Here is a 19,032-nt window from a genome sequence, read left to right as displayed (position 1 = left end):
TTATTTCCGTTGTGCAAACTCCACGATAAGTTAATTGAGACGAAGTAACTCTTCGGTTCAATTAACTGAATAGTAAAATTTTCAAAATCGTATACAATTCTATTCACCCCCCCCCCCCCCTCTCTAGATTTGTAACTAGAGGTGGCCACGGGGCGGTTCAAAGTCGAACCAGCCTTGAATCGGCCCAAAAAAAAAAAAAAAAAAAAAAAAACGGGCCTGAGTTTTAACGGGCTTAGTCGAAACCCGAGCCGGCTTATAGATGGTCGATTCAGGTCCTATAAAAGAATAGTCCGGAGCCCTGCTTGAAACCGGCCTAGGCACGGGTCTAGGCCTAAGCAAAATCTAGCATAGACCTTATAAATTATAATACACTTTATAATATTTATAAGTTATCAAATAATATTTCAAATCTTATAAAAAAAATTTAATAGTACAAGTTCAAATGTTATTAACAGTGCAAGTTCATATTAATTTTTTTATTTTTAGATTAATAGTTAAAATATTATTTAATTTTAAACAAAAATATTAACTTTGAAAAACTGCGCGTGAGTGTGTGTGTATATATATATATATATATATATATATATATATATATATATATATATATATATATATATATATATATATATTGATCTATCTAGTGCACTATAAAAATTGATCTATAGATGAGATTAGTCGGAAATTAAAAATATACGTGTGCATATTAAGTATGTCCTTGTGTTGCACACAACACATATGTTTAATATGCACATAACATAACGCTCCATATGCACACGCGCATTTTTAATTCTCCCAATTAATCTCATTCATAGATCTATATTTTTAATGCACCAAATTGGTTCTCATAGTAACCTTACCTTATATATATATATATATATATATATATATATATATATATATATATATATATATATATATATATATATATATATATATATATATATATATATATATATATATATCACTACAAGAAAAATCTCGATTTGCGACGGAATTTTTCCGTCGCGAAAACGAGAAATTCCATCACGAATCGCGTTTTGCAACGGAATTTTGCATTTTTGCGACGAAATTCATTCCGTAGTCTCCAGGCTTGTAGTATTCTATTTCGTGACGGAAATAATCCGTCACGAGCGGTGGCGACAGAAAACCGCAACGGAATATTCTGTCGTGAAGTTGGCTACGGAAATCATTCCGTCGTGAGTCTGTCGCGATTTTGGCAACGGAAATCTTTCCTTCCGTCGCCATCGTGTGAGAAAATATCCCGTCGTGAAACTCATATTCTGTCGCACATCGTCGTGAAATATAACAACGAAAATAATTGTCATCGCGATTCCATCGCTAACCTTTCCGTTTTAAATTTTGTATTCCGTCACGAAATTCCATCGTAACAAAACAACAGAACAAACTGTCGTCGCAATTCCATCGCTAGATATTTTGTCGCAAATTTTGTTTTCCATCACTACATTTCGTCGTAAGAAAGTAATAAAACTAATTACTGTCGCAATTTCATTGCATTTTGGGCGACAGTAATCTTCTCGTCACCAATTTCGTCGTCATAACGACAACGAATATTCTATTGCTAAAATCACATTTCGTTGCTATTCTTCTAAATTATTAATTTTTTAATATTTCAGTAATTATTATTATTATGTTAAAATTCTAAAGTGAGTATACAAAATGTTAATATGCAATTATATTTATAAACAAAAGCACTATTAAAACTAAAATACAATATAATTTGTAATATAAAAGTAATAGTGCTTTATAATTCACAAATTTAATGGTGTACTTAATATGAAATTCATGTCTAAACAACAATATAATAATCCATAAAATATGAATATCAAGTCTAATCCACTTGTGATGAGGGTGATGATGAAGTACCAGCTCTCTCACATTCAAGCTGAGATCCAATCTTTGCTGCATAAGAAGCATAGAAAATCTATTGTGTTAGCATTAATTGGACCACAAATGATGCTACCATATGAGCCTATAAACTCTTCTTTTCTTATCATGCCTGCCAACCGCAACATAGTCCTCATTTAAAAAAACAAAAAAAAACAAAAACAAAAAAAAAAAAACGATTAAGAATCTTGGGAAGAAGTCAAGAAAACAGTTTAACTATTCTATATGTAAAGATTATAAATTTACAAATTTACTTGAACCTAATCCCTTTTTTATTAGTTATTTCCTTAAACAAGCTATAACAACTACGTTTTTCAAAAAAAAAAAAAAAAAAAAAAAAAAAAAAAGAAGCTATAACAACTACGATATAATATGATATGAGAGGCTAAGAGATAAATCCTACAATATTTAACATTAGAAAGCACATGAGTAATGAATCTTAAGCATATACACTCATTTCACATTACGCATTGCAGTAAAATTGTAGGATGTAACTGATATATATATATATATATATATATATTCTCTGATAAGTAGAACCAATCACATTTTAAAGCCTCCAAATCCCTAGAAAAGGAAATAATGTGAAATGTCAAATGTACTAAATATCCAACTATGCTAAGTAGAACAAAAATGAGGCTGGACATTTTAAATGTTTCTAGGCTAAAGATTGAATTCCTTGAGAAAACAGAAGCCTTACATACGAATAAACACACTTATGGAGCTCTAAGCCATTTACTGTCAAATACATTAGTTCGGTTTGAGAATCTCAACATTTCCTAATTATCTAAGGCAATTTTTTTTTTCACAAATAATTTAAATTTCAAAACACACAATCTAATAATGCATATTTCAAGTTTCTCTAACATTGTCTAGTGTTGGAAGATGTTGACTGCCATTTTTGTACTACAGCCAATCACCTTAACAACAACACTCTTACATTAGTAGGTAGCTTTGGGAATGCAGTCATCATAAGATGGCATGGAAAGGAAGCTGAAATCAGAGGTTTGCAGCCTACATGCAATTAAGAAGAAAATTTTAAATATATTGTCTATGCTTTGAGTGAGGATTTGTAAGATATGATAAATGCCACAAATGAAGAATTAGAATTATACTTTTCCTTGTAAATCAATATCAACCATGCAAGGACATGCAGAACGTACAAACTATGTTGTGCAATCTGCAGTAGCAATCATAATCAATTTCAAACATTCATGAGGAATATATATATATATATATATATATATATATATATATATATATATATATATATATAATCAACTCTTAAACAAAGATATATAGTAACCACCTGAACCTGAGCTATCCATATAAAACCTTCAGAATGCAACATTGACAAAACCATATATATACATTCCCATTACACATTCCAGTTCTGGTTACAATACAAATATATATAGGAGTAGACACCTATTACACATTTACACTAATAGATTAAATAATTAATTTTTTGGGACGACAGTGTAATTCTCCTATTACACTAACAAATTAATTTTCTCAACAAGCAACAGAGAGACGACAAACGACGGCATATTCTGACCACGCCGGCAGAAATTCATGGCCACTGGACGACCGACATAATACACCAGAATAGCACAGACGAGAGAGAAACCTAAAAGAAAACAAAATAAACTGAGAAATGAGAGGAGGGTGAGGGAACCTGTTCAGATCTGGGGAGACTCTACAAAGGCCTTCTCAGAGGCGATCGGAGAAGATGACTAGAGACTCTATGCAGCGGCTGACGGCTCACGGGGAAGGCGGCTGACGGCGACGGCGGCTGATGGTGACGGAGGCGTTGGCAAGCAGCGAAGATTGCGGCAACTTGGGTTCCTGTGGCGATCGATGAAGAGGGTTTTGGTTTAGGTTTAGGTCTGGGAAAAACTGTAAGATTTTTGGGAGCTTTTGAATTTAAGTTTGGGGGGAATTTTGGATTTAAGTTTAGAGGGAATTTTTTAATATATATAACTGAAGTTATAAAATCAATTCTATTCAATTCGAATAATAAAATGATGTTATACAATATATAAGATTTATGTTTTTTAACCTATGTTATATACCATATAATAAAAATAAAATAAGAAATATATATATATATATATATAATAAAATATATAAACAAATATTTTGAAAAAAGAAAATAACTTATATGTATGCCTTATGATAATTTTTTAAAAAAACACATATGTATATAATAATAATTTTAAAAAAAAAACACATATGTATATAAATTTTTTAAAAATATATTATATTTTATCTTAACCATACGACGTTTTTTTTTTTAAAAAAAAAAAATTAAACCTAAGATGTGGGTTCTTTATGGAATCCACGTCGCAGGATTATTATTTTAAGTTTTGTTAAATAATAATAATAATACGGTGGGTTACAAAACCTAACATATTATATGTATTTATATTTAAAATAATTTTAAAAATCCTATGACGACGGTTCCCTTTGCACGGTTATATATATTTTTATCATGCATATATTGTGCGTTAAAATTGATTCCAACACACAAGTTAAAATATGTAAATGTTTAGAGTAATTTTTAAATGTTAAATAATTAATATAAAATAAAAATGATTATTTTTGATATAATCAAAAAGAGTTTTTTAAACTTGTAGTAAAAACTAGTAGTAATGATAATTATTGTTGTACATAGTTATAATTGATAATAAAAATGACATCCTAACAATTTTTCATGTTAAAATAATTTAAATCTTCTTCATACAGTATTAATTAGACAGTAAAACTCAACTTAATATTTGTTAAAAGTGAAATTACTGTAATAAGTTTACTGATGTTGTGAAATAATCCACATGTCCATAATATCTTGTCACTTTTTTTTTTTTTTTGCATGGTTTTTAATGCAACAAAACAAATGTTTCTAATTTTTTAATTTTTCCGTTCAAAAGTAGGTGTCATTTGTACAAAGTACAATTATACTTGTCTCATTAATTGTCAAGAAATTTGAACAAGTCAAACGGACAAATTGGAAAATGTAAATAATAGTTATGTTCAATTTTGGGAAGAAGGCACTATTTCGTGACAAACTAAAAAGGAAAGTAAAACAAGTAAAATAGAATGGAGGGAGTAGTGACAAAAGAGTAATGCAATTTAGTTATATCATATGAATTCATTGTCCGAGTATAATTATTTTGCTAGATCAAATTAAATTTCAGTTATATAATTATTTTATATATTTTGCCAAAAAGAGTCTCAAATTTTTATTTTGTGATGATTTCACAAATTGTAATTTAACTACCAACTTAATTTTTTTTTTTTTTTTTTTTACAAAGGGAAGGGGGATACCCATACAATCTATGCCTACACTGAGGCTCGAAACCTAGACCTCCCACATAGGGAAGCAATCCGATACCAATAGACCACAAACCACCGGTACTACCAACTTAATTTACTAAGGAATTCTTAAAATTTTGAAATTTTAAATACATTGTTTTAATGATTTAATATATTTTATTATTTTTAGTAATTAACCATTTTAAATATCAATTCTTATTGTAATTTCAAATATTTATGTCTGTAACTTTATCTTAGCAAATCAATATAATTATTAAACAAAAAACTTTATAAATAAATAAACTTCATATTTCATTTTTACATATAAAATTTAATAAGATTAATAATTTTTAATAATTCATATGCAATTTCAATTTTAAATTAAAATTTGAAAATTTACTACTTGTAAATTGTAATACCAAGTCTAAGTACAAAATTCGACCATAAAAAAGTTATAAATTTTACTTAAAAAATTAAATATTCTTGCGACGGAAAAAACGACCGTCGCATGTTCCGTCGCCAAACTCAAAAGTCAAATATATCTTTGCGCAATCAAACATCGCAACAAAATTAATTTCCGTTATTGACTCCATCGCCGTAACACGACGAACATGTGGGGTGTCGCTTTTTCTGTTGCCAATGTGTTAACATATTGGCGACTGAATCGATTCCGTTGTCTCATTCTGTAGCAAAAATAAACTTTACTTTAAAACATAAATAAATATTTTAGTGATGGAAAGAACGATCTTCGCAAGTTCCGTCACTAACCTCAAACTTCAAATCTATCTTTGCGCCAAACATCGCAACAAAATTAATTTTATTTGATGATTCCATCGCCATAGCGCGACACACATATGGGCCGTGGATTTTCTACAGCCAATGTATTAACATATTGGCGACAGAATCGATTTCGTCATCTCATTCTGTAGCAAAAATAAAATTTACATAAAAAATTAAATATTTTAGTGACGGAAATAACGATCGTCGCAAGTTCCATCACCGACCTCAAACGTCAAATCTATCTTTGAGCCAAACATCGGAACAAAATTAATTTCTGTTGTCGATTTCATCATCATAGCGCGACAAACATGTAGGGCGTCGTATTTTCTGTCGCCAATGTGTCAACATATTGGCGACGGAATTGATTCTGCCGTCCCTTCTTGTAGCAAAAATAAACTTTACTTCAAATTTTAATTATTTTCGCGACAGAAAAAAAAAATCATCGCAATTTCCGTCGTCAACTTCTGTCGTCAATTCCTTGGTGCATAGATTACGTGAGAATATTTTCCACTTTGCCCAAAATATCGCAACAGAATTGATTATCGTCGCCGATTTTGTCGCAAAAAGATGATGGAACCATCAGTCGTTGCCTTTTCCGTCGCCGTTGTGGTGACAGAACTTAATTCTGTCGCAAAATCCGTCATCAAAATATAGGCGCCAAAATTTCCCAGTTTTTTTTTTCTCACTTTGCGCCAAAAATTCCTATGGAATTGAATTCCGTCACCATTTCCGACGCAAAATTATGACGGAACACATTCCGTAGCAAAAACCATCGCAAATCGACAACGGATTACATTCCCTCGCGATGTTTCCGTCGCGATTCGTGATTTTTCTTGTAGTGTGTGTGTATATATATATATATATATATATATATATATATATATATATATATATATATATATATATATATATATATATATATTGGAGAGGTTCTGGTGCGGTAATTTGCTCAAGTGCGGATGTACGATTTAATCTGAGCCGTTTATCAAATCTAGATCAACGGCTCAAATCAATGATTTTTTTTTTTAAAAAAAAAAAACGCGCCTCTGGAAGGAACCAAATATCTTAACCTTATGCATGAAAATGACGCACCTTCAGTACACAAATCACGCACCTTAAGTACATAAACCACGCACCTAAAGTTTTAAAATGGCGCACCATAAGTTTTAACAACTTATGCACCTTAAGCATACAAATCACGCACCTTAAGAAGGAAAACCACGCACCTTAAATTTCAGGTTGACGCACCCAGAGGCGGACCCACAGTGGGGGCAGTGGGGGCAACTGCCCCCACTCCCCCACCCCCACTATGTATAGGTCTTTATATAGATAATAAACGTTTATATATTAAATATACCAAGTTTTAAATAGTAGTTAATCTTTCTTAGATGGTAAGGCTACTTATTCTTATGTGGATAGGCCAGGGTTTGAAACCTGTAAAGCTTATGTTTGCTTTTGAATTCTAATTGTGACTTCTTCTCTATTTTATTTTTATTTTTACTTTTTTATATTAATAGTGTGATGAGTAATTTATAATGTGTTTTCCATTCGAACTATTTTATCTAATTAATTATGTTTTATATTTTGTTTTAAATATTTTTTATTGTGATGTATTTTAAGTTTTCATCTTTAATTAACGCTATGTCTCTAAGTGTTTTATTTTTTTATGTTTCAAAATATCTCGTTAATAAAATTCTCACCCCTAGTGGAGAAGATTTCTGGGTCCGCCACTGGACGCACCTTCAGTTTCAACAATTACTCACATTAAGCACACAAACCACGTACTTTAAGCACAAAAATCACGCACCTTAAGTTTCAACAACTACTCACATTAAGCACACAAACCACGCACCTTAATCACAAAAACCACGCACTTTATAAGTTTCAACAACTACTCACATTAAGCACACAAACCACGCACCTTAAGCACAAAACTCACGCACCTTAAGCACACAAACCACGCACCTTAAGCACAAAAAACACTCACCTTAAATTGACCTAGATGCAAAAATTATCAAATTGTCACCGCATTTTTTTAAAAAATTTGTTAATCCTTGACGTTGATTTAAACAAGACCAATGTCTCAAATTTAACTACACAACCGCACAGGACACACCCAACCGAACTGAATTCTTATTTTTCAGCAATGTTGATCTAGATTGATCAAATCTATCCTCACTTTTTACCTGCAGAGAACCTATTCTTACCTACACCATCTCCTATATATTAAGTTTAAATGTAAACAAGTCACTAATCTTAGCTAGTTGAGATCATCAACTAGCAATATTGTGTTTTAGTACAAGCTATTAATATGAAGTGTTGGGATTCCCTGAATACAACATTTTCTTTTGGGATCATCTTTAGAATTCTTATATTATAAACAAGAATGAATATAAAAAGTAAAATCTGTTATCAAGTATAGACGCATAGTTATAAATATAAAATTAATTTAAAGAGTAAACCCAGAATTTGTCATTAGTAATTAATTGATAACGTAACTAAAACAACAATTTTAAAACAGTTAATAAGTAGACTGTTAATACAATTATAAAGTTAGAAGTTCAAACTTTATAAAAGACACAAGTGGTTAAATCAAATTTAGATTAGTCTCAAGGTGAGTATATAGATACCACCAAAAATAAATAAAAATAAAAAGAAACTTAACTAAAAACTGTAATTTATATATAAGGATAACAACTTTAAATTGAATTTTTTGTTAAGTGATCTAATATATCTTTTTGTTAAAGTGGGATGCGATATTTGAACATCAAAAATGAAGACGAATAAAGTATTGTAGTAGTAGTATTGCTTTTTGAAATTTGTACTTTGTTTGGTCTACATAGTGTCTATGTCTCGCAGACCCCAGACACAAATGAGCTGAGGGAAACAACTACGGTTTATTTCATTAATTAACTGCATAAATGGCACCCAACTTAACTACTACCCAACCCAAACATCTATAATTCATTTACATTGTCACATCGCTCAATTCAATTGGTTAACTAATCCAAAATAAATTTTAAAAATTTACTTTACTAGTACCGCTGACTATAAGATTCGAATCTTATATATATAGAGAGAGAGGATTCGAATCTTATACCTGTGGTATTAGTAAAGTAAACACTAGTGTACAAATATTTGGCAACTTATAAGGATAGAGTGGTAATGAACCTTCTAGTTTGAGGTTCAAATTTATAATTCATCTACTCTTGTGGTCAACTAATTTTCATTAGATGCTAATTACACTTTAATCTCTCAATTATTAATGGTTAGTCATTGTAAACCTTTTTTTTTTTTTACATTTTTTTTCACAAATGTCATCTTCTACTTAGATTGCTAAATTGGTCTATGTTGTCAATACTTGCTAATTGAGGGAAAATCCAATTTAGTCCATCAATTATTATAATTTTACCACTTCAACCTTCGACTTTCAAACTTGCTCAATTTTATTCCTAACTATGACTATGCATATTTTTTTTACTCAAAATAGTATTAAGAGAAAATTTCAATTTTGGTCCACTGACTATAGAAGGTGTGTTAATTGCAACACTTGACTTTCAAAAATGTTAATTTAGTACTTTGACTATGCAATTTCTATCAATTTTGGTCACGCCAGCCAAATTGACGGCCAAATCTCACCGGAAAAATTTAATAGATTAAATAATGAGGGTATTTTAGTCATTTTACTCACCCCTTTCTTCTCCGATGAGTTTCTCTCCATTTCCGACGACGAATAACCTTCATGAGCGGCAACCTCCTTCAACCGCTCCTATCCGACCAGCTCTAAGGAAGCCCCTTTCTGACTACCAAACAATCGAACCTAAAAAAAGAATTGACTTGAAGATTCAATAAACGTAAATCCAAAGCAAAGAAAATGAAACATTTTCTGGGAAGATCCGAAACGCACACCAAAACTGGTTCTGAACCTAACAGGTCCAGAGCTGAAATCAGCAGTTTAGTCAAGAATTGAAAGCCTTATGAGTAGATACAGAGGTGAGTTTATCCATTGGGATGTCATTAACGAACTGCTGCATTTCGATCTGTACGAGCAGAGGCTCGGACTCGACGCCACCTTAGAGTTCTTCAAGACAGCACACGAAGCAGTGAAGAGACACGACATTTTATATTTTTCCGGTGAAGTTCATCGGAGAAGAAGTCGCCGGAAATTTGTTGGAGCTACCGAAGAAGAAAGGGGTGGTGAGTAAAATGACTAAAATACCCTTATTATTTGACCTATTAAATTTTTCCGGTGGAATTTGGCCGGCGTGACCAAAATTGATAGAAATTGCATAGTCAAAGTACTAAATTAACATTTTTGAAAGTCGAGTGTTGCAATTAACACACCTTCTATAGTCAGTGGACCAAAATTGAAATTTTCTCTAGTATTAACTATGACCATTTTGATTAACAATTGCATAGTTGGGGATGAAATTGAACAAGTTTAGAAGTCGATAACCAACGAGTCCAAAGTGATGAAATTCTAATAGTCGATGGACTAAATTGGGTATTAACTCATTCTTGATATAAAGAAGTTATAACTAAAGAGATAAAAGGAGAGAAAAACTAGATGAAAGACGAGAAATTACTAAATTACTTTAAAATAGCCCTAATTGTATATGACAATTAGGTAGCTCGTGACACAATCGTTATGCTATGGACGCGTGTCCAGCATGTATTGTGGACACGGTAACGGAGTCGTTAGTGGCACCGTTATCTTTCACTTTTTTTTTTTAATAATTTTAGACCGCTTCGTTATAGGAGTATATGTTCATAATTTTATCACTATATGTTCATAATTGTAAGTTCATAATGTCATAGCTCTGTGTTCATAATTCCATAACTGTACATTCATACTTCAATAACTGTACATTCATAATTCCGTAACTGTACATTCATAATTCAATAACTATAAATTCATAATTTTCGAAGCTCTATGTTCACAATTTTATCACTATATGTTCATAATGTCAGAGCTCTCTGTTCATAATTCTATAACTGTACATTCATAATTCTATAACTGTAAATTCATAATTCTATAACTGTACATTCATAATTCACTAACTGTACATTCATAATTCCATAACTGTACATTCATAACTCCACAAACGACGTTAACGGCGAGACAAAATTAAATTATTTTTTTAACTGAAATGTCGCGTTTTCCTTAAAAATGACGTCGTTTTGGACTCGTGTCCACAATGCGCTCGTGACATTAAGAAAATGAAACTTGTAAAAATTAAAAACTTGTTCTAAATTCTAATTAATTAACGTTTACGAATTAAAAGAAAAAGTGAAATTTTGTCTAATTTTATTTAATAAATTTAAATTTTATTTAAAATAAAATTCATAATATTTTTTTTAAAAACAAATGATAGCCTATATGAAACACCTGTCAATTTTTTTTGTTTTTACTTAATTTCCTACCATCCGACAGGAAATGATATTTTTTTGTTGAGCACGTGACATGTCACGCATACGTAAACGTTTTTTTTTTTTTTTTTTTTTCGGGAAAATGGCACTTTTTACCCTTGAGTTATATACTTATAGCACTTTTCCCCCCTCAATTATTTAGGTAAGCACATTAGCCCCCTCAATTATTCTAAAAGTGATGATTTTTCCCCCCTGATATATTAAATTGACATTTATACCCTTAAAGTAAACATTTTATTTATTTTACTACTCCAACAAATTATTGCGTATACGTAGGGATGACCATGGTTCGGTTTGAATTGAACCGGATACTAAAGCAATCGAATTAATAGTTTACGGTTATAATTCAGATCTAGAACCCAATATTTAAATGTCAATTTATTAAAATTATGTATCAAAAAAATTGAATCTTGAACCGTGAACCGGCGGTTCCGGATCTGATTCGCGATTTTGAACCGTCTTTATTTTAAAATTTTATTTTTTATTTTAAAATAATCTAAATTCAACAATAAATGTATTTTATTTTTTTAGTTCGGAACATGAACCGTCCGTTCCGGTTCACGATTTTAATAAACTCTAAATATCGAATTTCGATTCTAAATTGTAATTGGAATATTTCGGTTTGGTTGCTATAGTGTTTGTTTAGTTTGAACCAAATTATGGTCATAATTTGTTGGAGAAAAAAAATAAATTAAATATTTAGTTTAAAGGTAAATATGTCCATTTAACATTTCAGGGGAAAAAACAGTCACTTCAATAATGTAGGGGGAAAAAATGCTATAGGTATATAACTCAGGGGAAAAAGTGCCATTTTCCCTTTTTTTTTTTTTGAGGAAACACTCATACGTAAACGTATTCAGTCCATTTCGCTCATTCACCTACTCTATAACTCCAAAGGTCACGTGTTTCGTGCACGTGCCACAATCAAACAGCAGCCTAACGACTGGTAAAATGAGTTAAGCACGAAACACAAAAACAACATGTCCGTCACCGTTAATTTAACGGACTTGCTTAATTACTATTTAGTATTTACTACTACATCGTACTTAACTCCTAATTAACAAACCTTAAACAAAACTGATTTATATTAAACATTCTCTAGAGTCTCTGGAATCTCAAAGGGCGACGAGAGGATCCGACCCGAATATGTCTTCGAAATCTTGGAAGTATTCGTCCGCCGGGCTGGTGGATGACCCGAGTCCGAAATCATGACTTGACCCGATGAACATCTCAGTGCAGCTTTCTCCGAAAATTTCGTCGGGGAAACCCGGTTCGTGGAATAAACCGGGTTCGTGGATCGGGTTCTCGAACCAGTGATCCGGAAACGGCGAGAAGCTTGAGAAATTTTCCGAGGGGATGACGACGTCGTTTGGGTGGGCGAATATAGACTCGGAATCTGCTTCGGAGTTGAAGAGGAAAACGGAGTTGGGAGAACGGCGGCTGGCGTGAGATTCCTCGCCGGAGTTGTAGCCGGAGAGGGACTCAGCCGGCTTCTCGACGGTTGCGGGAGGTACGGAGAAGTTGGTGAGCGCGTGAGGGCCACGCAACTGAAGGGCCGCGTTGTCGTAAACCATAGCGGCTTCTTCGGCAGTATCGTACGTGCCCAACCACAGCCGTACGCGTCTCAGTGGATCTCTTATCTCCGCCGCCCATTTGCCCCACGGCCGTTGCCTCACGCCGCGATACTTGCTCACATTATTAACCTTCTTCTTCTTCAACGGCGGCGCCGCCGCCTTCCGCCTCTTCAAAACGCCGTCGAATTTCCCCTTTCCATAGCTATCTCCTCCACACCGCTCAATCGTCACTTCATTCACGTACTTCTTCACTCTCCGCCGCCCACCGGAGGGCTCGGGCTCTCCTTCGTCGCCGGAGGAATCCGTAGCATCATCGTCAGTGACGGATATCCGTACAACTCGAGGCAAACCACCATTCACCTCCGACAACTTTCTCTTGCCGGAAAACCCACCAGCCGGAGCCGGAGCCGGCCCAAACATCCTGGTTTGCCGTCGGTGCTCGCTGTACTTGTACTTCACTGGACCAGAGAACATGCTTGGTGGTCTATATTCGACCTTTTTAGACCCGCATTGAAACACAAACTTTTATGAACAGCGAAAACGACCAGATAAGATTCCCAGAATGAATGAAGCAAAAACAAGCAAATCTTGGAAGAAAGAGCATCCAAAACGAGTATGAGAAGAAAACCCACCAGTAACAACTCAATTCAAGAAGATAACTAATGTAAGAACAGACAAAATCGAACGGAAAAAAATGGAGATTTTCAGGAAAGTTTGAGAGGAATCCAGAAAAGGAAAAGGAATCCGTGTTTGTGAACAAGTGGGTATGTGAGAGTATGACTTACACAGTAAAAGCAACGTGTAAAGAATTTGATTTCTTCTATAATAAGCTTTTTTTCTGGGCAAGGAGGCAGAGAAATTATGGAAGCTTTGTAGGAATGTAAGGTTCAGTTGCAATGGAGAATGGAGAATGGAGATGGAATCCTCTTTGAAATGCCGTTATATAGGATCCACTATTGGCGAAATAACTTAAACCACCTCAGATTTTTTTTTTTTTTTAAAGTAAAAATATTTGTTATTTTTATTATTAAATCAATTTGAACTAAGATGAATTATTTCCATATATTTGCCAATTAATGATTAATAACGAGCTTGGTTGGCATGAATGGCTGAGAGGCTGAACCTCTCTCGTATGTAATTACAGGGCTTTTGGTATAGAATTATAAAGTGTCACGTAATAACAATCAGGGGTAATTTGGTCATTTTCATGTTTGAAGAAAATGATTTGGAATTCAATAGCAGGGGCATTGGAGCTGTGATTTTCCGGTCAAGAAACAAAGTCTTGGACTCCTTCGGTCAAGAAGAAGGCTGAAGACCAGAAAAGACCAAAACACCCCTGCGAAATCGGAGTTCTCACCGGCTAGTTGATGGAAGATGGCCGGAAGGTGCAAATCAACTAAAAATAATTGATATCGGGGACTAAATCGATGAAAAAGCGATTGAGGGACTACATTGACAGTTCGCTAATAATTGAGAGACCAAATCGTTGATTAACCCATAATTATATATAAAATTAAACTATTATTTATAATAATAAAAAGAAAAATATATAATTTTTGGTTGCTGGTTTAGTTCCCATTGGAAATGAAGTTAGAATTATGATGAATTGTTATAATTATAAATCACTCTGATTTTTTATTAGTAGATATTTTCTCACGCAGTTTAACTGGCAACAGATGTTAATTACTTTTTCTTTTATTTCCTTTATTCATTTAAATCAAAGTATCATTATATTGAGCATTATAAGAACATCCAAGATGATAAATATTTGGTTGCGAAATCAATTTGTATCTATAAATGTGCAGATACTATACATTTTGCAGAAAAAAAAAAAAAAAAAAAAAAGTTAAAAGGATGCATTGCACGCACATGTTTGCAGCAGGGTGTAATAAAGTGTCAAACATGTATCTGTCACTTTATTTCATGTTATAATGTATAATATAAGTAATTGAAAAAATTTTACAATGTTGGTCGCGCCCGATACAATCATATATATTGATAATTAAAATATATTAACAATAGTAGGGTCGATTTTTATATTTTTGTAGCCCTGTTCTTGTAAATAAATGAGTATACTAGCAATACTGCAATAATAGTGTAACACGTACTTAGTACACATGATTATAATAAGAACAATATTAATACAATATAAAAAAAATAAAATAAAACAAATATAAGTTTTGTCAACATGAACGGATAGAGCATGATTTTAGTATAAAAAAAGTCACGAGTTTAACTCTTATCTACTATACACTTACTTAATTTGAGTTCGTCTATCACACAATGTTATATCACCTACTCGACATTTATCAGTATTAACCACTAGTCAAATCTAATCAATACTCTTACCCTCTTTATTCATGAAATTTTCAAATCAATCTAAAGATATGTTGCCCATAGTACTCCTTATACACACACTCCATAAGTTGTTTTAACTATAACAAACACCATGTTGTGTGCATTGGTGTAAGCTCGTCATATATGCGAACATATCATCAAACAAAAGCATCATTCGTTGCATGTAATTTTGTGTTAGTTTATACTCATATACTTAAAAAAAGTAAACTCTATTAATCGATCAGAAATATTATATTATTTTTTATACTTGTTTTTATTACAATATAATTAAAATACCAACTTTTCTTCTTCTTTTTTAAAGCATTTTTTTTTTTTAAAAAATCTATGTTATATGATTACATTTGAGATTTGACTATCACTAGTTCGAATCTACATATAAGATCATTTCAATATATGTTGTTTCATTAAGAGCATCTACAATGATAAAGAGATATTTCTCCTCAACTTGATACTTAACTATTTTTATAACATCATATCACTATTAAATATTTAGTGAATTTGTATGGTGTCGATAAGAAACGAGAGTATTCAAATTCCTCCGACTTGAATTAGCCTATTGGTTACATTTATTTTGGCTCTTTTAGGTAAAATAATTAGTCTATAGGTCAATTTTGGCTTATTTGACTACTATTAGCTGTTTGATTTGGTTAAAAAATTAATACAAGTGTTTAATTAATTAGTTTTTTGTAACTCTAAAATGCTAAAATCTAAAAAGCTGTTCAAAGCAACTTTTTCAATTAGCTTTTTGAGAAAAAAAATATACCAAACAGCTATCAGCTAACAACTAATTTACCAAACACATTTCTACCATCAACTAATCTTATCAACTAGTTATATCCTCTTATTAACCTAACCAACTAACAGCTAACAGTCCCTTCAAAAAAAAAAAAAAAAAAAAAAAAACAGCTAACGATCATTTATCAAACAGGGCCTTTGTTTTTAAGTGAGTTATCGAATCCCTTGCTAACCACTTGGCTTGATGGGGGTGGTTTCACTGCTAAGTACTATTATTTACATTATTAAATACAGTATGTACTAACCTGTCCACCCACATTAGTAGGATTCTCATTTCTCAACCAATTTTATGTATGCCCGTTATATTGTTCTTATCGAATTCAAGCTGTTTTTTACTGGATCGGACCAACTGTAAAATATTATAATACTCAGTAATCCAGAATATAGTTATACCGTCTATGTATATTGTTTTACGTTTATTATAAACACTAATTGAAACCTTTTACATTTTCTTTCAAGAAAAAACTTTTATTATAAGAAAAAAATTATAGTGGATTTATTATTAGTAAAAAAAAATATTTAGTTAAATATATACTTCTAAGTCTATATTATTGTGTGTTTACTTAAGATGGAATATTAACATATATATTTTGTAAGCTTTATCAAGTTTACATGTGAAGCCTTATAACATAGGTTACATAACACGCATGCGTATTGTTTTCTGCGAATGTTATTTAAGTTTTAAGAAGTTCACACGTAAATTGATCATCCAAATGTGTACAATATGAACAAAAAAGTGATAACTATATACTTTAAAGAGTAAAACTTTAATCATATATATTTTGATAAAAACTATAACCAACTTTTTTGGGATTAATTAGAATAATCAAAGAGTCAAAAATAAACAAATAAAGTTTTACGGGACTAGCTCAGTTGATTTAACTAATCATCATAAACTCTTGCTCTAGCAGCAGTGTGGTTCGAATCTCACTGGGAGTCTGGGGTCATTAAGAGATTTGTCAATATTCTACGTTGTAGATTTGTAGGGTGAACCAAGTTAAATTCTTTTTTTCCAACTTAAGTTTTTTTTTTTCTTTTCTTTTTTCCTTTTGTAAAAATAAAATTAATATATTAAAATATATAATTAAAAAGCTCTAACTAAGATATTTCAAATGACACTCATATTGATATTTTTATTTTAATATTTTAAATTAACATATGATAATATTAAGTCATAATGTTAAGTTAATTTCTAATATACTAAATCTTCATTTTCAAAAACTGTACGTTCATTTTTACAATTTTAATGCAACTACATTATAATGGTGGATCTCAAATAGATTTATTAATGAAACATTATATGTCCATTTTCATATATAATATTAATGGCTTATTTTTACAATACTGAATGTTCATCTTTACAATAATAATGCAACTACAATTTAATACATATGAACCTAAAATACATTCATTAAGAGAATACTATAGGTTCATTTTCATAATACAGAATGTTCATTTTATCAATATTGCAAGTCCATCAGTAAACATCTAAGATTCAACATATATTAATTTAAGTATCATTATTCAAAAGATATCAATATAATATTTTTAATAATATATTTTGTAATTAAATTGGTTTTATTTATTAAAAATATAACGAATAATATGTGTAAATGATAGTAGACAAATTGATGTCATTTTAATGAATGTACAGTATTATAATAATAAATCTTGATGCATGATACAAGATGGATCATGATTCTTGTAAAATCCTTAGAGCATCTACATCAGAGGAGAAATGGAGGAGAATTCACTATTTTTTTAGGCCAAAACGCCATGGTGGCAGAGAGAGAACCAAGAGAGAGAAGGGGTGGGGAGCATCTGCAAATGTTGAGATATTACTCTGTCCCAGAAAAAAGAATTAATGATGGAAGAGAGAGAACCAATAGAGAAAAGGAATTACTCTAACATGTTTTTTTTTTTTAAATATCAGTTTTGATTTTTTTTTTCCTTTCCTCCCACATTATTCTCTTTCCTACTCACTCTTATATTCTGATCTCCCCCTAATATTCCCAACTGATAAGGATGCTCTAACATTCAAGCTAATTATTTCTTAAGAGAGAGAAGTTCCTCATTCCCTCATCTGCATTATTTTGATTGCTTCCTTAATTCTTGTAATTAGAGTGTACCTAATTGGCATCAATACTTCAAGTCTAAGAGCTCAACAAATATTACTCATCGTATTAATTAGTAGTCATTCTTGTTTAATTCTCCTATCAACTTCAACGTCAAACCATTAAGAGGGAGGGAGGGAGAGGAAACAAAAATAAATTGTGTTAGTTTACTAGCAGTTATTACTTCTTCTTCGGTGAAATTATAGATTTAGTAGCTCAAAATTAATTAATTACTCACTCACCACTGTCATTCTTCATTTAAAATGCACCAATATTCTGCTGTTCTCAATCAATTTCACTTCAAACTTCTCCCATTGAATCCCCGACCCCCACATTCTGGTCCGACAAAGCATTTGAAAAGATAGAAATCACTGGTGACTCAATACGCACAATGGATCGATCTGCTCACTTTTGACCCTCACACTACCGCTGCCGAGGTTCGAACGTTAGTCTCTTCTTTCAAATACTGTCTACTGAACCAGTGAGTTAAGCCTATGCGGGCAATAATAGTTTTAAACTTCAAAGTTGGGATGTGCATTATTTTTTAAGGATAAAAAAGAACAAATTGCACTTTTGGTCCTGTGACTATTAGGGTACTGATAATTTGAGTACGTAACTTTCAAAACTCTCAATTTAGACCTTTAACTATGCAATTATTAGCAGATTTAGTCCTGCCGGCCAATTTTAGCCGGAAAAACATAAATTGGTTCAAATTGTTTTTTGATGAGGGTAAAATTGTCATTTCACTCTCTTCTTCTTCG

The 19,032-nt window shown here is 31.7% G+C and overlaps 1 protein-coding gene across 1 annotated transcript; it reads right to left on the bottom strand.

Annotated features, from left to right (window-relative positions):
- Nucleotides 1–12,395: 12,395 nt before the first annotated feature.
- Nucleotides 12,396–13,896, bottom strand: LOC109156993 (ethylene-responsive transcription factor CRF1-like). The gene has a single exon (XM_019304878.1). It carries the CDS (start codon nucleotides 13,476–13,478, stop codon nucleotides 12,546–12,548), a length of 933 nt encoding a protein of 310 aa, XP_019160423.1. The 5' UTR covers nucleotides 13,479–13,896; the 3' UTR covers nucleotides 12,396–12,545.
- Nucleotides 13,897–19,032: the final 5,136 nt, after the last annotated feature.

Source organism: Ipomoea nil, unplaced genomic scaffold (genome assembly GCF_001879475.1).
Source record: "Ipomoea nil cultivar Tokyo-kokei standard unplaced genomic scaffold, Asagao_1.1 scaffold2761, whole genome shotgun sequence".
Classification (NCBI taxonomy): domain Eukaryota; kingdom Viridiplantae; phylum Streptophyta; class Magnoliopsida; order Solanales; family Convolvulaceae; genus Ipomoea; species Ipomoea nil.
This window is presented reverse-complemented; position numbering and strand designations above follow the sequence as displayed.

Excerpts from the sequence above, each read along its gene's own strand:
- LOC109156993 (XM_019304878.1), bottom strand. The coding sequence starts at position 13,478 with ATGTTCTCTGGTCCAGTGAAGTACAAGTACAGCGAGCACCGACGGCAA.